Source organism: Rhincodon typus, chromosome 29, assembly GCF_021869965.1.
Source record: "Rhincodon typus isolate 14 chromosome 29, sRhiTyp1.1, whole genome shotgun sequence".
In the NCBI taxonomy this organism is placed as follows: Eukaryota; Metazoa; Chordata; class Chondrichthyes; order Orectolobiformes; family Rhincodontidae; genus Rhincodon; species Rhincodon typus.
The window spans coordinates 37,608,419-37,628,069 of NC_063360.1; the positions used below are offsets into that span (position 1 = coordinate 37,608,419).

The 19,651-nt window shown below is 44.1% G+C and overlaps 1 protein-coding gene across 1 annotated transcript in view; it reads left to right on the plus strand.

Annotated features, from left to right (window-relative positions):
* Nucleotides 1–19,651, plus strand: part of LOC109916735 (small conductance calcium-activated potassium channel protein 2) — a 221,531-nt gene that overhangs the window by 43,841 nt on the left and 158,039 nt on the right. The window contains exons 2-3 of the mRNA XM_048614314.1: nt 2,576–2,671; nt 7,909–8,327. Of these exons, the coding sequence (XP_048470271.1) occupies nt 2,576–2,671; nt 7,909–8,327 (515 nt within the window). The remainder of the gene's footprint in view (nt 1–2,575; nt 2,672–7,908; nt 8,328–19,651) is intronic.

Here is a 19,651-nt window from a genome sequence, read left to right on the forward strand (position 1 = left end):
GTACTGGGGGGGACAGGTCTGTCACTGTATAACACTGGGGTACAGTACTGGGGGGGACAGGTCTGTCACTGTATAACACTGGGGTACAGTACTAGTGGGGACAGGTCTGTCAAGTGTAACACTGGGGTACAGTACTGGGGGGTACAGGTCTGTCACTGTATAACACTGGGGTATGGCACTGGTGGGGACAGGCCTGATAGGGAGTTAGTGATATTTTAAAAGATCCAAGTTTGTGATGCTTGTTCAGCTTTGCAGTCCTGCTACATCCAGACGTGAATGGTGGTGGACAATTAAACAACTCACTGGAGGAGGAGGCTCCACAAATATCCCCATCCTCAATGATGGAAGAGCCCAGCACATCAGCTGGAATTTCAGCCAGAAATGCCGAGTATATCCATCTCAGCTTCCTCCAATGGTCCCGGCATCACAGATGCCAGTCTTCAGTCAATTTGCTGATATCAAGCCACATGATATCAAGAAATGATGGAGACCCTGGATACTGGAAACAGACCAGTAATGGGCCCTGACAATATTATGGCAATAGTACTGAAACCTTGTTCTCCAGAATTTGTTGCATCCCTAACCAAGCTGTTCCAGTACAGCTACATCACCGGCATCTACCCGACAATGTGGAAAATTGCCCAGGACTGTCCTGCACACAAAAAGCAGGACAAATCCAACGCGGCCAATTACTGCTCCATCAGTCTCCTCTTGATCATCAGTACAGTAATGGAAGGTGTCAGTAACAGTGCTATCAAGCGGCACCTGCTCAGCAATAAGCTGCTCAGTGACACCCAGTTTGGGTTCTGCCAGGGCCACTCAGCTCCTGATTTCATTACAGCCTTGGTTCAAACATGGACAAGAGAGCTGAATTCCAGAGGTGAGGTGTGAGTGACAGCCCTTGACATCAATGCCACATTTAACCAAGTATAGCATCAAGGAGCCCTCAGAAAATTGGAATCAATAGGAATCAAGTGGGAAACTCTCTCCTGGTTGGAGTCATACCTGGCACATAGGAAGATGGTCGTGATTGTTGGAGGTCAGTCATCTCGGTTCCAGGGCATCTCTGCAGGAGCCCCTCAGGGTAGTGTCCTCGGCCCAACCACCTTCAGCTGCTTCATCAATGACCTTCCATCCATCATAGGGTCAGAAGTGGGGATGTTCGCCGATGATTGCACAATCTTCAGCACCATTTGTGACTCCTCAGATACTGAAGCAGCACATGTTCAAATGCAGTCAGACCTGGACAATATTCAGTCCTGGGCTGACAAGTGGCAAGTAACATTTGTGTCACCCAAATGCCAAGTAATGACTATAGCCAAAAAGAAACAATCTAATCAGCGTCCTTTGACGTTCAGTGGTATTACCATCACTGAATTCACTACTCTCAACATTCTGGAGGTTACTACTGACCAGAAATTGACCAGAATTGACTAGCCGTATAACTACAGTGACTACAAGAGCAGGTCAGACATTGGGAATACTGCGGCAAATAACTGATCTCCTGACTCCTCAAAGCTCATCCACCATCTACAAGGTACAAGTCAGGAGTGTGATGAAATATTCCCACTTGCCTGGATGGGTGCAGGTCCAACAACATTCAAGAAGCTTGACACCATCCAGGACAAAGCAACTGTTTGATTGGCATCACAACCACAAACATTCACTCTCTCCACCACACCAACATACTGTAATTATACAGTAGCAGCAGTGTCTACCATTTACAAGATGCACTGCAGAAATTCAGCAAAGATCCTCAGGCAGCACCTTCCAAACCCATGACCATTTCCATCTAGAAGGACAAAGGCAGCAGATATATGGGAACACCATCCCTTTGCAAGTTCCCTTCCAAACCACTCACCATCCAGACTTGGAAGTATATTGCCGTTTCTTCATTGTCATTGGATCAAAATCCTAACATTTCCTCCTGAACTGCATTCTGGTTGTTTCTCTACCAAAGTAAGTTCAAAAAGGCATCTCACCACCATCTTCTCTAGGGCAGCTAAGGATGAACATTAAAAGCCAGCAACACCCACATCCCACAAGTGACTAAAGAAAAGCTAATGGATTCTGTTAGTAATGAACTGCATCAGGATTAAGGATAAGGAAAGAAGATTGATGGGTATATTTAATGGGAATGGAGAGTTGGGATTGGATGGGTGTGGGGAGGAATTGACTAGGTTATTAATCTCCGTACAGTGAGGTGGTGAAGGATAGAACTGAAGCCAATCTTAACACACTTCTGTCCACCTTTATATTTGTGATATACATTACAAACACGTGCATCCTAACCTAACCGTTCCAGTTTCAGTCTGTGCCTATTGATAGAAGCATAAGTAAATCTTCAGTTAATGTCTGCCACCTGCATTGCAATTGAACACAATGAATATACAATTAAATCAGAGAGATTGAAGGATGAGGTTTATTAATCCAAACAGCTCTTCCTTGTATTTAGAGCACTGATGTTTGTTGCTGAAATTGCCTGTTAGAGAGACAGTCATTCAAATTTTCCTGCTGGCTATGTGAGTTGATTGGAATGTATGGATTTTAACCAGTTCTCTCTGTTGTATTGCAGGCGTCTCTATATTCCCTCGCACTCAAATGCCTTATCAGCCTCTCCACTGTAATATTACTGGGTCTCATTATTGTGTATCATGCTCGGGAGATCCAGGTAAGGACTGAAGCTTTCATGCAGGTGTTTTTTTTTCCCCCCAATTTTGTCCCCTACTGTTTGCACCCCCCACCCACCTCGCTCCTCTCACAGACACTGACTGATGTTCCACAGCCTCGGCACAAGGTACAGCAGGTCTTCCTGCAAGTGTGGGCTTGGATACTGAGATGTCAGTTGGATGTTCAACCACAGAAAGCATCACTGTTGAGCTCCGGTCTATGCTACATTAACAAAGAACAATACAGCACAGGAATAGGCCCTTTGGCCCTTCAAGCCTGCGCTGACACATTTTGCCCTTCCATACTAAAACTGTCTTCACTTACAGGATCTGTATCCTTCTAATCCCTTCCTGTTCATGTATTCATCCAGTGCTTCTTGAATGCTGTTATTGTGTCTGCTTCCACCACCTCCTCTAGCAGCACATGCCAGGTACTCACCATCCTTTGTGTGAAAAACATCCCTCGGACATGTCTTTTAAACTACCAACACCTTCCCCCAACCACCCCCGGCTCCAAAATGTTGACCCTATGTCCCCTTAGTAATTGACCCCTCCACCCTGGGGAAAAAGCCTGGATTAAGCTCACAAGCAAGCTGTCCTGCTCTTTCTGACCCACTCTGTCTCTCCAATGGGTGCTGTGGCCACTTTGTACTTTACCTTTGCATGTATCATCCTGAATCTCATGATTTTTTTCAGACGTGTAACAGTGAAGACAGGTGGGGAAACTGCAGACACCTCCTGGGAGCAACAAAGCCATTTGTAGCATTCCCCTCCCGCACCCTCCCCCAACCCTTCTCAAAAACTGAGTTCAGGGATAGTCCTCTCTGTGGGTGTGGCATTAATTGGGGTACAGTGAGTACTCACTGAGCCAGTGGTGGTGACCCTACCTGGGTCACTCGCAGCTGGAGGTGAGTGAGAGATGGGCAGCCTCTCTGCCCAACTCAGTGACCAAATCAGGCTGTACCAGCCTCGCAGTGAGGTGTTCTGATTATTTTGAAAGAGGAATTAAAGTTCCTTTGAAACTGTTTGGAGCTGGTCCAGTCCAACCTCAATAATTTATTCCGGATTACCATGACTTGCTTCTCTCTCTTACTCTCATTTAATCATTTATTCTGTGCCTGCATTCCACAGAACACAGGAAGCAGCGTTCAGCTTTGAAACACTGTTCTTTCATGATGAGGACATTCAACACTGGAGCAGAAATTTGCAAACTCCCTCCAAGCCACTCACATCCTGACTTGGAAATATATCGCTGGTCCTTCACTGTCACTGGGTCAAAATCCTGGAATTCCCTCCCTAATGGCATTGTGGGTCCATCCAAAGGACTGCAGTGGTTCAAGAAGGCAGCTCACCACCTACCTTCTGAAGGGGCAACTAGGCATGGGTAATATGTGCTGGCCAAGCCAGCAATGCCCACCTCCCCTGAGTGAATAAAATGGAAAATATAATTATGACCCCATATTAGATTTTGCCCCTCCAGAAGTTATGTTTGAGATTCTTTGTGTTATTTACACACTGTTCATTGGTGCATTAGGAAGGTATCAGCTAGTCTTGGAAAAAAAAATTATTTCAAGTTGCGCTTATGTAGAACCTTCAGTTGGATGCAAAACATTCCTAGGTGCTTTGACATCGAACCATTTAAGGAAACAATGGTAATTACAATATGGTCAAAGGATACATTTTGAATAATTTTATAAAGGAGGGAAAACAAAGAGATGGAGAGGAAGGAATTAAAGCGTTTGGGCCCAAGCAACTGAATGCCTGCTACCAACAGTGAGAGCTTGGAGATATGCTGGAGGGTGGAATATCAGTAGCAGTAGATAGACTTCAGAGGCTGGAGGATTTGACAGAGATAGGGATGGAGGAAGACCTAGGGGTTGGAAAACAAGGATGAACAAACTGTGGAATTACTGGCCTGTGAGCCAGTGTAGGTCAGTGGCCGAACGGAACTCTGTGTGACTTAGGATCTAAATGGGGGAGCAGAGCTCCTGCTTGCAGAGGGTGATAGGCAGAGGACAGTAGAGTCTTTAGCTGATCAGAAACTGCTGCCATTATTCTCTGCTTTTGAGGGTTCAATTTAACGGCAGAAACATTCTAAGAGCACTCAAGACCTTCAGCCTAAAAACACTGGTGGAGTTCATGTCCCCCCCAACATCCCCTCCCTCCTAATCCATCCATTTTAATCCTACAGCGTTCATTCCCATCAGTCAATTGGAAAGGGATTTGAAACTGGACATCTTCGAAATAACATGCAAAATATATTAATGCAACCAGTGAAGCAGTAAATTTCTAATAATGTGTGTTTAAACAGTCACGTTAATTGAAAATCATTCTTATTAAAATAATTTGTGGTAGAACTAGCTGACAGCTCTCTTAGCAGCTTTTCTAAAATTCAAAATTCAAGATACATTGAATATTTATTATTGTGCCTGTTAGCGTCCTTTGGTGATACAGACTCAACAGGCTGAAAGGCCTCACCTGTCCTGCATGATTCTGTGATTCTAGATGTCAGCCGTAGCTCAGTGGGGTTCGCTCCTGCGTCCGTGCCCTCTCCAAATACTTGGCCACATATGCCAAGCATTGCTTCACCCAGAGCAGGGTCCCCACATCGTTCTGACCTGTATTTTATCTCTTGACCTACGTTGCTAAAAGAGCTGATTAATTATTTCATTTCTATTTGTGGAATCTGGCTGTGGACAAATTAGCTGCTGTGTTCCTGACATTGCCATACTCACTGGATTTCAACTTTGAAAGGATCTCATTTCACTGTGAGGTATTTTGGGAGGCAGGGACTTTTGGGGGGGGGGGGGGGGTAGGGGGTTGCTGGTGGAGCAAGTGGAAAAGTGCAGCTGAGACCATGACCAGATCAACCATCCTCTCATTGGATGATGGAGCAGGCTGATGGGGCACAATGGCCTCCTCCTGCTCCTAAGTCCTTTGTCCTGCTGTTTTTTGTTTTTGGTTGCTGTGGTGTGGGAGCATCACCCCCTTTTAAACACATGATGGCTGAGGCAGAGGAATCCAACAAGTTATTAGGCCAACGACTCCGAAGGTGGGGAGAACAGAAAATGCTCAGTGACCTGTACACAGTCTGGGATCTCGCACAAAATAACCCTATCGGTCACTCTAGAAATGTCATTGACATCCCATGACACATCTCTTGGGAGGCGTAGCTACTAGCAGGACAGGAGGCGGTGGCAAAAGGCACTATATAAATACAATTTCCTCCTTTACAAATTTGTTACCTTCACTTTAGCACTTGGTCTCCCTGTCTTTCCCATTTCTTTGACAACAAGGTGCAGAGTTGGATGTTCCCATTTCTTCATTTGGTCCTATGAACGGGCTTCCCATCTCAGTTTTGATATCCAGCACTCCTTCATTCGGGGTTTTCTACTACCATTTACCAGATTGCAGGAGATTCCATGACATGGCCATCACCATCCTGTCCCCCACACTGCTACCATTGACTCTTCTATGTTTCCATCATTGCAGCCCGCTCCTCCCTGAAGGGAATCACTGTCAAAGAATAAGGTCCTGGTTCCACTGACTGGATGAGCCTTGGTCAAATGGCCATTGCTTTCCCCATTTCCAACCCTTTTTTTCTAACAAATGAAACTGTTCAAAGAAAATTAAGGATCAATGTCTTTTTAACTCAGTGTTTATGTCTATGTCACTGTCTGTTGTGCGTGTGTGTGTCTCTGTTGTGTGTTTCTGTCTGTTGTGTGTGAATAGCTGGAGATTCCAGGTCACTATCTCCTGGAGGGTCCGAAACTGCATACTCCGTGCATGACCCCCTCATTGTGCTGTTTGGAATGACTAACTTCGTGTGTTTCTCAGTGCCTTCCATCATTTCAATTTAGGTCTTCATAATTGACTGATAACAGTGAAAGAAGCTCCTCACAGCCAATCCTCATGTGGAACAGGGATGCAGTGTAGCAGTGAAATCTCTTTCTGAACTGACAGCACATTGTGCAGGGTGTCAGTGCCTGACAGTATAATGGCAGCATCATTATATGGGCAGTACATGAGGGACACAGGGAGGGATGGCTGTGGACATAGGCTGGCCCAGCAGATTCCAGAAGCAACCATTAAACTATTGGAATTTTAAGAACTGTACCGGAGATTGTTCGATTCAGGAGCCTCTTGCATTCAGTGACCAGACTGTTCACCACAATAAATAATTGAGAACATTGCTTGCAATTGAGAACAATGCTTATGAGTTTTAAACTTGGATCAGGAATTTCTGACAATAACGGTGAAAGGAAATTGACTTATTGCAGCTTTGCCCAACTGGCAAGCAAGCTGGCTGTGTGGGTTAGATTTGATCCCTGACTTCTGAAACTTTCCAGTGACAATTAATCCTGATTTCACACTGACAATATCAGGCAGGTTCTGTCATTTCTGAAATAAAATCAGCCATTGTGATAACTCTCAGTAAAGCAAGGCAGATGCCACTGAGAGAGAGAAACAGAGTTAGCAACTCAGGAATCTAACATTCTGTCACAGCTGGGTGTTGTGAGATCAGCCACAATCTTACTAAATGACAGAATAGGCTCAAAGGGCCAAGTGGGCTTCTCTTGTTCCTTGTTTGAAAGAATGTAAAGTCACCATAGTACTGCTGTCTCATTAGAGACAATTGGTGGTGAGTTTAACCTGAGGGTACCATGCCTCAGCCAAGGGGTGGGCTAAGGCTGAGAAGGTGGGACCTTCACTATAACCTCAGCCAGTGCAGGAATTGAACCCATACTTTTAGCATTACTAACCAGCCATTCAACCAACTGAGCTAACTGACCCCTGGTGTTTGAAGCAGGTACAGAAGCAGAGAAAAGGGAAGGATTCGATGATGTTTAGTTTGGTCAATGAATGACCTTTCCCCTCAAAGGTAGATCACTGACTGCTACCTTTTTCTGACATTATTGATGAAAGGATTTGACTGGGTCGATGGGGAGAAACTATTTTGTTGGAAGAGTGAGGGACTATGGCATTTGGTCCAGGCTGGTCAGGGGACAATGGAACTCTCTCTCCCCAGTAAGCTGTTGACGTTGAGAGGAGACAATTGAAAATGATAAAACAGAGATTTTTATAGGTCAAGGGGTAATAAGAGGTTCAGAATGAAGGCAAGATAAAGATCAGCCATGATCTATTTGAAAGGTAGAGCATTCTCAAGGGGCTGAATGGCCTCCTACTGTTACAATGAGCCTCTTGGGTCTAATCCTGCCATCTCTTTCTCACCTTCTAGCTCTTCATGGTTGACAATGGAGCTGACGATTGGAGAATAGCCATGACCTATGAAAGGATATTTTTCATCTGCCTGGAGTTGCTGGTGTGTGCGATTCACCCAATCCCTGGGCAATACATCTTCACATGGACTGCACGTCTCGCCTTCACTTATACAACATCAATGGCCAATGCAGATGTGGATATTATCCTGTCCATCCCCATGTTCCTTAGACTCTATCTGATTGCCAGGGTGATGTTGCTCCACAGTAAACTATTCACGGACGCCTCATCTCGAAGCATTGGAGCCCTCAACAAGATAAACTTCAATACTCGCTTTGTAATGAAGACTCTCATGACAATTTGCCCAGGGACCGTGCTCCTGGTCTTTAGTATCTCTTCGTGGATTATAGCTGCATGGACTGTTCGTGTGTGTGAAAGGTAAGGCAAACACACAGCCTTTGGACTGTTACTCCCCCTCTGCAACCTCAATGAGGGTTTTAATAGGGGGCCACTGGGGGCAAGGCACAGTGTGGAATTTGGGTTAAACCCATTACCTTCCCTTGCAGTACCATTTTCACCGTTCAGCTCTTTGAGGATTTGCACTCTAAGGTCTTGTAGGAGGATCACTGACTCCCTAAGCCTCTCCATGTTCAAGACCACCGGCATTGCTGTGCCCAATAGATCCCACCTTCTGCTTCATACACTGATTCAATGTTTATTGTCATGAGGTTAGAGCCTACAAAGGGGAACATTTCCAAGTTTTGACAACTGGTAAAGCTCTCTCTATACTGTCCCCATCAGACACTCCCAGGACAGGGACAGCACGGGGTTACATACAGAGTAAAGCTGCCTCTACACTGTCCCCATCAAACACTGTCTGGGGAGGTGTGTGTTTGTGTGTTGTTTGTTGAGTGACTTGAGCAGGTATTTGGACGGCTGACCAATAGTGTAGTCACTGAGTCAGTTTTTAAGGAGTGTTGTAAAAGAGTCTGCCAAGTCAGGATGGTGAGTGGCCTGGAGGGGAACTTGCAAGGGGTGGTGTTCCCATGTATCTGCTGCCCTTGTCCTTCTAGGTGGAAGTGGTCTTGGGTTTGGAAGATACTGTCTGAGGAGCTTGGGTGAATTTCTGCGGTGCGTCTTGTAGATAGCACACGCTGCTGCTACTGAGCATCAGTGGTGGAGGGAATGGATACTTGCGGATGTAGTGCCAATCAAGCGGGTTGCTTTGTCCTGGATGGTGTCAAGCTTTCTGAGTGATGTTGGAGCTGCTCCCATCCAGGCAACTGGGGAGTACTCCATCACACTCCTGACTTGTGCCTTGTAGATGGTGGACAGGCTTTGAGGAGTCAGGAGGTGAATTATGCTGCAGAATTCCTTGTTGCTGACCTGCTGTTTATATGATTGGTTTGTATGACTGGTTCAGTTCAGTTTCTAGTCAGTAGTAATCCCCAGGATGTTGTTAGTGCAGGATGCAGTGATGCTAATGCCATGGAATTTCAAAAGGGGATGATTAGTTTCTTTATTGGAGATGTAATCATAGCCTGGCATTTGTGTGGCATGAATGTTACTTACCACTTTTCAGCCCAAACCTGAATATTGTCCAGATCTTGCTATATTTGAACACGGAGTGCTTCAGTATCTGAGGAGTCACGAAAGGTGCTGAACATTGTGCAATCATCGACGAACATCCCCACTTCTGACCTTCTGGTCATTGATGAAGCAGCTGACATGATTGAGTCTGGACCATAGGAATTATTTTGATTAAATGAAAGCTGAAAAACTACAGTCAAGAACATAGAAATATAGGATCAGGAGTAGGCCATGTGGCCCATTGAGCCTTCTCACTTTTCAGTTAGGTAACTACTGATCTACCTCAATGCCACTATCTCCCATTATATCAGGTGATGCATTTTGGAGTGAATTATAGGTGTGAATTTAGGTGTGAATTATACTGTAAATGGCAGAACCCTTTGGAACACTAGCAGACAGACAGATGTAGACGTGCAGGTCCACAGCTCCCTACAAACAGCAACACAGCTGGCCAAGGTGATTAAGGCCACACATGGCATGCTCGCCCGGGACATGGGTGCAAAAATTGGCAAACCATGTTGCAGCTACATAAAACCCTCATTAGGCTGCATTTGGAGTATTGTGTGTAGTTTTGGTCACCACATTACCAGAAGGATGTGGAAGCTTTACAGAGAGTGCAGAGAAGGTTCACCAGGATGTTGCCCTGTCTCGAGGGCATTGACTATGAGGAAAGGTTAAAAAGACTAGGATTGTTTTCACTGGAAAGACAGAGGCTGAGAGGAGACCTGATAGAGGTCTACAAAATTGAGAGGCATGGATAGGATGGATAGTCAGAGATTTTTTCCCAGGGTTGAAGTTTCAATTACAAGGGGGTGCAGGTTCAAGGTGTGGGGGAAAGTTTAAGGAAAATGTGCAAGGGAAGTTTTTCATGCAGAGAGTGGTAGGAGCCTGGAACGCATTACTAGAGGAGTTGGTGGAAGCAGGCACGTTGGCAACATTTAAGAGGCATCTGGATAGTTACATGAATAGGGAGGGAATAGAGGGATACGGACTGAATAAGGGCAGAAGGTTTGTTTTATTTTTAGATTAGTTAAGGCATGATGTCAGGGCCCTTCAGCCCTGTTCTGTGCTGTACTTCTCTTCTGTTCTTTTGTATCACTTTCCCTCATGTCATTACTTTCCAGAAACTTATTTCCTCGAATATACTCGGTGACCTCCACAGCCCCTGGTGTAGAGAATTCCACTGATTCACCATCCTCTGAAGAAATTTCTTCCTATTTCAGTTTTAAATAGTCTCCCCCTTATCCTGAGATTGTGTCCCCTGGGTTTAACCTCACCAGCCACCATTCAATCTGTCACACCCTGTAAGGATTTTATAAATTTCACTGAAATCACTTCTCACTTTTCAAATCATTAGGGAATATAGACCCAGTTTCTCAATGCCTTCTCATAAGACAATCTTGCTATCCAAAAGATTAATCTGGTGAACTTCCAATGAACTGCCTCTATGGCAAGTATTTCCTTCATTAAAGAGACCAAACTGTACACAATACTCTACTGCAGTCTCACCCAGACTATGCAATTGCAGTGAGACAGCTTCACTCAAATCCCCTTGAACTGAATGAGAACATTCTGTTTGCCTTCCTGATTGCGTGTTGCACCTTTAGTGCCTCATGATCAAGAACACTTACCGAGAGGATTGTTTGTGTGTGGAATGAACTGCCAGAGGAAGCGCTAGATGCAGGTACAATTACAATGTTTAAAAGACATTGGACAGGTACATGAACAAGAAAGGTTTCGAGGATATGGGCCAAACACAGCTAAGTGGGACTAGTTTAGTTTGGGAAACTTGATCAGCCTGGACAAGTTGGACCGAAACATCTGTTTCCGTGCAATGACTCTATGACTCGGATACTATTGGACTCCTGCACATTCCAACCTCTAACTACTTCAGAAATATTTTCTATGTTCCTTGAAAGCAGAGTTTCAGGTAGACAGGGAGGTGAAGAAGGCATTTGGTACGCTTGCCTTTATTGGTCAGTGCATTTAGTTCAGGAGTTGGAAGGTCATATTGAGGCTGTACAGGACATTGGTTAGGCCACTTTTGGAATACTGTGTTCGGTTCTGGTCTCCCTGCTATTGGATGTTGTGAAACTTGAAAGGGTTCAGAAAAGATTAACAAGGATGTTACCAGGGTTGGAAGGTTTGAGCTATAGGGAGAGGCTGATAGGCTCGGGCTATTTTCCCTGAAGCGTCAGAGGCTGAGGGGTGACCTTATAAGTTTATAAAATCATGAGGGGCATGGATGCATGAATAGCCAAGGTCTTTTCAGTCCAAAACTAGAGAGCATAGGTTTAAGGTGAGAGGGGAACGATTTAAAAGGGACCTAAGGGGCAACTTTTCACATAGAGGATGGTGCGTGTATGGAGTGAGCTGCCAGAGGAAGTGGTGGAGGCTGGTACAGTTACAACATTTAAAAGGCATCTGGATGGGTTCATGAATAGGAAGGGTTTAGAGGGATATGGGCCAAACGTTGGCAAATGGGACTAGATTTATATGGGATATCTGGGTGGCATGGACCAGCTTGGCCAAAGGGCCTGTTTCTGTGCTGTAATGCCCTATGACTCTGACTCAATCTGTTTTTTTCTATCAAAGTGAATAATCTAAATCTTTTTATGTTGTTTTCCACCTGCCAACGATGTTCTTGCCCATTCATGTAGCAATTCCAAGTCCCCTTGCAACCTCCTCACAACTTAGGTTTCCACCCAGTTTGATGTTATCAGCAACTTGGAAATATTAAAATCGGTCCTCCCCATCTTCTTCATTGGTATAGATTTTGAACAAATGTGGACTATAGTTAACAGTGTACTATCCTGAGAATGATCCGTCTTTTTTGCTACTGTCGGCTTTCTGTCTGTTAACCGATTCTCAAAACCTGTTAGCATTTTTCCTCCAATCCCACGTGTTCTAATGTTATTGACTAACCTCCTCAGTGGGATCTAATCGAAAGCCACCTGAAAATCCAAACATACCACATCCACTGGTTGACCTTTCCCTATGCTACAACTGACATAAAACTCCAAAAAATTTGTCAAACATGGGATTTCCTTTGCATAAACTTTCTTTGCCGTTTCCTGTTCTCCATTATAAATTCTCGTGTCTCACACTGTAATGGGTCCTTGCTAATTATTTTCCTTTCACAAACTGATGGAAGGTTTTACAGTCCACTTTGATGTAGCCTATTAGTTTGCTGTTGTCTTTTCCTTATCCTCCTTTATTAAGCAAAGATTGCTCCCAATCCTCAGGCTTACCGCTATTTCTGGCATTCTTATAAACCACCTCTCTTATCTAGTGCAATCTTTAATTTTTTTATTAAACATGGATGATTTATCTTTCCCTTTTGGGGAAATGTAAATCGATTGCAGACCTTCTTGTATTTCTGCATCGAATCTGGAAATCTGAAATAAAACCAGAGAACCCTGAAAGCACTCAGCAGGTCAGGCAGCTATGGAGGAGAGAAAAGAAAGCTAATCTTTTATTGGAACCAATCTTCATGTGAAGAAAGGTCTGAAATATTAATTTTTTTTCTTTCTGCACAGATACTGCACCACTGCTGTGTATTTCAGTAATTTTCTCTGAAGTGATTAAAATAGAAGGATACTGAAAATGTAAAAATCATAAGGAGCTCACAGATATTGGTGGTTTATGGGATGGAGGAGGTTACAGCGTTAGGGAGAAGTGAGGCTGTGAAAGGAATTGGAAATGAAGGTAAGAGTTCTAACTTCACTGGGAGCCAGTGTGGGGCAGTGAGAGGTGGTTGGCTCCTGGTGTGAGTTAGCACATGGGCAACAGATAACGTTGAGGGTGTGGAGGCTGGGGTGTAACAGGCCAGCCAGGTATGTTGGAATAGTTGAATCTGGAGGTGACTGTTAGCGTTCTTGCTAGTTCATTTTTTGTCTGCGTGGACCTCTGAGATTCTTATGCAGACTCTTGGAGTGGTGGGACACAGCTTAGAGAGGGCGGCATGGATGAAGACTTTTGCAACTGATGAGCTGAGGCAAGAGCGAAGTTGAGTGATGTCAAGATGTGGAAGTGGGCGGTTATGCTGATGGTACAGATACACAACGGAAATCTCATCAAGGTAAGATATATGACAATGAGGGTTTGTAGTGTCTGATTCAAACTCCTGGACTCGTACGGAGGAAGGCAGTGAAGTCAATGGCCAGGGAGCAGAAACAATGACTTAGAGTCACACAAATCCCCACCCCCCCACCCCTCGCCCCACCCCATCCCAACCTAGAGGACAGCAGAGAAGCCACGAAGGAGGTTGGTAACGTTCCCAGTGCGAAAGGCTGCAGACAGTTCGAGAAGGTTGCAGAGACATTGTTTTTGCAAAGTCACATAGAATGGCCTTTGTAACTGGTGCAGATAGTAACGCTGGAGCAGGAATGAAAATCTGATGGGAAAGATTCAAACATGGAGTTAGAGTCTTAGAGTCGTAGAGATATACAGCCTGGAACAGACCCTTTGGTCCAACTTGTCCATGCCACCCAGATATCCTAAATAAATGTAGTCCCATTTGCCAACATTTGTCCCATATCCCTCTAAACCCTTCCTATTCATATACCCATCCAGATGCCTTTTAAATGTTGTAATTGTACCAGCCTGCACCACTTCCTCTGGCAGCTCATTGCATACACGCACCACCCTCTGTGTGAAAAAGTTACCCCTTGGGTCCCTTTCATATCTTTCCCCTCTCACTTTAAGCCTATGCCCCTCTAGTCTTGGACTTCCCCACCCTGGGAAAAGTTGTGTGAAAGATGGAATTTGGGAGATGACAATTCATTTAAAGAGTTTGGAATGGAAAGGGAGATTGGAATTGGGACTTTGTATGAGGACAGTGGGGTAAGAGTATGCATTTTGTTTTGAGGGAATGATGGAAGAAGAGTGGTACTGCCAAAATCCCTTGGTATTCCAGAGGGTAAAAGAAGACAGAAAAAGTGTTCATGACAATCTCTTAAAAATAATACTTGACGGGAGTATACAAAGTACAGTGTCAAATGAAAAAAGAAATTAGGATAGGAAAGAAAGGATACAAAAGATATATCCAGTTGAATTAAAGAAAATCCAAAAATATTTTACCTGTAAATTGAAAGCATGGGAATGACCAAGGAAAGGGTTGGTCCGATCAGAGATATCTGGGTATTTGTGTGGAAGCCCAGGGTTTGAGCAAGGCTCTTAACAGATAATTTGTCTCTGTCCTCATAAAGGAGAGAGCTGGTTTGGACAGTGAAATATTAGATTAAAAAAGCATAAAGTACTAATGGATTGGCATCCTTCAAGGTGGGTAAGTCACCAGGGCCAGATGGATTGTATCTGAGGCTGTTGCAGGAGGCTGGAGAAGAAGTAATGGATGCTCTGAGGACTATTTTCCAATTGTCACTAAAGACAGGTGAGGTACCAGAGAGGCCTGCGAACGTTGTACCATTATTCAAAAAGGATGCAAGGAATAAGCCAAATAATTGTCATCTACCAGTCTGACATTTGTGATGAGCAAATTATTAGAATCCATATTTAGAGAGAGGATTAACTGTTTGTTTTTTTTTGTTTTAGAGTGATCCAGATTAATCAGAGGGAGTTGGCATGATTTTGTTAAGCAAAGATCATGTCTTTTTGACATGAGTAACAAAGAGGATTATTGAGGATGGTGCAGTGGATATTGTCAACTTGGAGTTCAATACAGCATTTGTTCAGATTCCCATGGCACACTGGTCGGAACAAATAAAGCCCATGGGAATACAGGAAATTGTGACAAGTTAGATCTGAAACTGGGTCTGTGACATGAAACAAAAGATATTCGTTGTCTTGCAAATGAAAAACTGATTCTAATGCGGATTGTGGTATATATTAACGATTTAGATTTAAGTATGGGAGACATGGTCAGGAAATTTGAAGACAACACAGAATTTGCCTGGGTAGTTAATAGTGAAGAGAATGGCTGTTGCCTGTAGGAGGCTATCAGTGGTTTGGCTGAGTGGGTGGAAAATGGAATCTAACCTGGAGAAGTGTGAAGTACTGTATTTGGGGAATGCAAAACAAAGTAAGGGAATACAAAATAAATAGAAAGGTATTGAGAGGGCTACAGAAAGTGAGAAACCTTGGAGTGAATGTCCACAAATCCCTGAAGGCGGCAGGACAAGGAGATAAGGTGGTAAAGAATGCATTTGGGATACTTTCCTTTATTGGATACAGAGCAGAGTGTAATGCTGGAACAATAGACACTGGTTTGGCCACAGCTGGAGTCCTCTGTGCAGTTCTGATCACCACATTTCAGGAAAGACACACTTGGTCTAGAGAAGGTACAAAAGAAATTGACAAGAATGTTGTCAGGACTTGAAAATTGCAGGTATGGGGCAAGAGTGGGTAGGATAGAGTTATTTTCCTTAGAACAGAGGAGTCCAAGGCGTGACTTAATTGAGTAGTATCAAAAAATGAGGGGCCTGAAAAAGGTGATTAGGAGGATGTGTTTCCCCTAGTGGAAAGGTAATTTACTGAGACACAGATTTAAACTGATTGGTAGAAGGGGTAAAAGGGACATGAGGAAGACTGTTCCATGCAGAGGGGCATGGGTATCTGGAATTTGCTGCCCAGTTTTCTAATTGAGATGCAAACCTTCAACTCCTTTAAAAGGAACCTGGATGTGCCCCTGAAACACTAGAACTTGCAAAGCCAAGAACCAGGGCCTGGGAAAGTGGGAATCAAATGGGTGGCTAGTTTATTCACCAGTACATTCACAATGGGCTGAATGGCCTCTTTCTGTGTCCAAACTTTTCTATGTTTTTCTGGTTTGTAGGGAAGAGGACAGTACATCAAGAAAGGGAACCATTTACAATGTCAACTAATCCGGCCATGAAGTTAAGTTGGGTGGTGAGCAGTTGAGTGGGAGTAGGGTGGGGTGACAAAGTTCTCCTTTTGAAAACTTTTTGTAAATCACTGGTTGGGTCACAGCTGGTTTATTGAGTCCAATTATGAGCAAAACAGTTTATAAAACAATGTCAAGGGTTTTGAGAATGTGCAGAGGAGAATTACTTGAATCATAACAGGGATAAGGCCACACGGAGAAACTGTAAAACTGGGATTGATCTTAGAGCCGAGAAGCTTAGGGAGAAATTTAATGAAGTGGTGGCATGGTTGCTCAGTGGTTAGCACTGCTGCCTCACAGCACCAGAGACCCAGGTTCAATTCCACCCCCGTGCGACTGCGTGGAGTTTGAACATTCTCCCCGTATCTATGTGGGTTTCCTCCGGGTTTTCTACTGGTTTCCTCCCACAGTCCACGGATGTGCAGGTTAGGGTGGATTGGCCATGTTAAATTGCCCATAGTGTCCAAGGATGTACTGGTGAGGTGGATTGGCCATGGGAAATGCAGGGTTACAGGGATAGTGGGGTAGGTCTGGGTGGGATGCTCTTCCGAGGGTCAGTGTGGACTCAATGGGCCAAATGGCCTGCTTCCACACTGTATGGATTCTATCTTCAAATAATTCAAAGGTAAATAAAGAGAAACTATTTCTCAAGGGCAGCTGGGAATAAGCAAAAGATAATTTACTTGCCAATGACACCCACTCCAGGAAGAATAAATAAATTTTAAGAACAATCAATGTTGTAATGAAAGATGAAATTTCAAGCAGTCAGTATTAATCCGAGAACACAGAATGAAATTGATTAACAAAAGAATCGGGGGAAGCACAACAAGGGAAGTTTTACACGGTGAGATAATTGGTCTGGAATATTCTGCTTGAAAGGCTGATGGAAGCAGAGTTAGAAATAACTTGCAAAAGAGGATTGGGTAGATATTTGAAGGCAGATAGGTTTGTAAAACTGCGGGAAAGGCTAGGGGAATGGAACTAGTTAGTTGGCTCTTTCAGAGAGCTGGCACACACATGATGGGTTGAGTGGCCTCCTTGTGTATTGTAACTCTCTGAGTTGGGCATTGGTTTTGCATTGGGATCCTGTTCAGGCACCATGAGTTATAATTCAGCATGGACTACAGGTTCAATTTCAAGTGCCAGTATTGGAAAGTATAGGGGCTACTGCTGGGTGTACCTTCGCAGTGGAAAAAGGAAAAGTATGAAATTCTTTAAAAACCATTTTAAAAATAGTTAATTCCAGATCCAGAAATTCCAGATCCAGAAATCCGAGTTGATGTTTCAGGTTGAGTGACCCTTCGTCAGAACCTGTGTTCTGAGGAAGAGTCACTCAACACAAAATGTTAAATCTCTGATTTTTCTCCACAGATACTGCCAGACCTGCTGAGTTGTTCTGTTAATTTCTGTTTTTATTTCTGATTTACAGCATCCACAGTTCTCTTGGTTTTTCATTCCAGATCAATCCTGTCATTTGTCAGTCGTACATTAATGGTACACAAGTTTTTCAGCCTGCTTCTCTCTATCGTGGTAAATCACAGGCAAAGAAAGAGGTTCATAGTGTAGGATATCAGCAAACAATAGGAAGTGCAGGAATGCAGGATAAATCAAGGAGTAATTTTTAAAAGACACAGAGTGACAAAAGGATGTATTGTCAGAAAGCAAACCTTCACTGACTCACCCAGTTCATTTCAAGCTAAAATCGAGCTGCCTTTTCCCCACTTTGTTAGCAAAGCACTGAGATCTTCCAGGAATTATGTACATTGGTGTTAAAACATCAAATCAGTAGTTTGCTCATTCTGTGTTTACAAGCTGTCCTTCACACTACCATCTACATCATGGACATAAGGTACAAAGGGCATCGCTACAAGAGGCCCTCAAAGCCATTCACTATCCTCACTTGGTAAGAAGTCACATGACTCCAGGTTATAGTCCAACAAGTTTATTTGAAATCACCAGCTTTCTGAACGCTGCATTTTTGTGAGCCTGACAAAGGGGCAGCGCTTCGAAAGCTTGTGATTTCAAATAAACCTGTTGGACTATAACCTGGCGTCGTGTGACTTCTGACCTTGTCTGCCCCAGTCCAACACCAGCACCACCACCTCATCCTAACTTGGGAATATATCTCTTCAGTGTCGTTGGGTGAAAATCCTGGAATTCCCTCCCTATTGACAATGTGAATCTACAGCACATGGTATGCAGGAGTTCAAGAAGGCAGCTCAGCACCACCTTCTCAAAGGCAATTGGGATGGTCAAGAAATGCTGGACCCAACCTGTGACACCCAGATCCTGTGAAGGAAGAAATTTTAAGAAAAGATTGAGGGGTAATTAAATTGGAGATTCTTGTTATTTAGCATATAGGAGGAATTCATGAGGACAGCCTTTGTTCAGTTGGTAGCACCTTCCATCCTTAGTACCCCTGGACTGGGGAAATGGCTGTGCGGGGATGGTACTGATAATGGGCTAAGTTCCTTGCTCTTGATATCTGTGCTGGAAACAGCAAATGTTAGAGGAAGACATCAATTTGTCTGTTTTGACTCCTTGCATTGGTCATGTTGACAATAAGAAACGCCAGTCCAATTTTGATATTCTTTTCACGATAGGATCATTCAAGTTCCACTTGGTGATGATCAGTCAATCGAGAGAAAATGTTTTAGCTTTTTGTGTTCACTGGTGCTGAATTGAAGAAGGTAAATGCCAAGAAAGGAAATCAAAGGAGCAGTGAAGACCAAATCAGAGCCTAATTATCTGGAAAATAATAGGTTCCTTTTCGAAGAAAAATACAGCACTGCTGATTATTCAAGCAACGCTCTGAGGTAAAAAGCAAGATTGCTGCCCAGTCCAGACAGGGCCATTCAAAATCGGTGATTAGCACAACATACTGCAACTATTGAATACAGCATGGAGTTTCTGCTCAAGGCAAACTTGCTCAGCATTCTGATGTCTGTCTGAACCCAAGCATGCCGGGTTCCTCAACTTAAACAGAGGATTCTTCATGATGTATGTTGACAGTGACAGATCTGGCTCCCAATGTTCTGGAGTGTCAATCCTGTCCCCTCTCCCCGGCACTGTACGCCAGGGTTGCACGGTGACAGACCTGGCCCCCCACCGGCACTGTACGCCAGGGTTGCACGGTGACAGACCTGGCCCCCCCGGCACTGTACGCCAGGGTTGCACAGTGACAGACCTGTCCCCCCCCCGGCACTGTACGCCAGGGTTAATTAGTAGATGCCACCCACTGGTAGGATTCCCGTGATGAGCCATTTCCAGTACATCTTCATTCAGGACAATTTTTTTTCTCACTTTTACA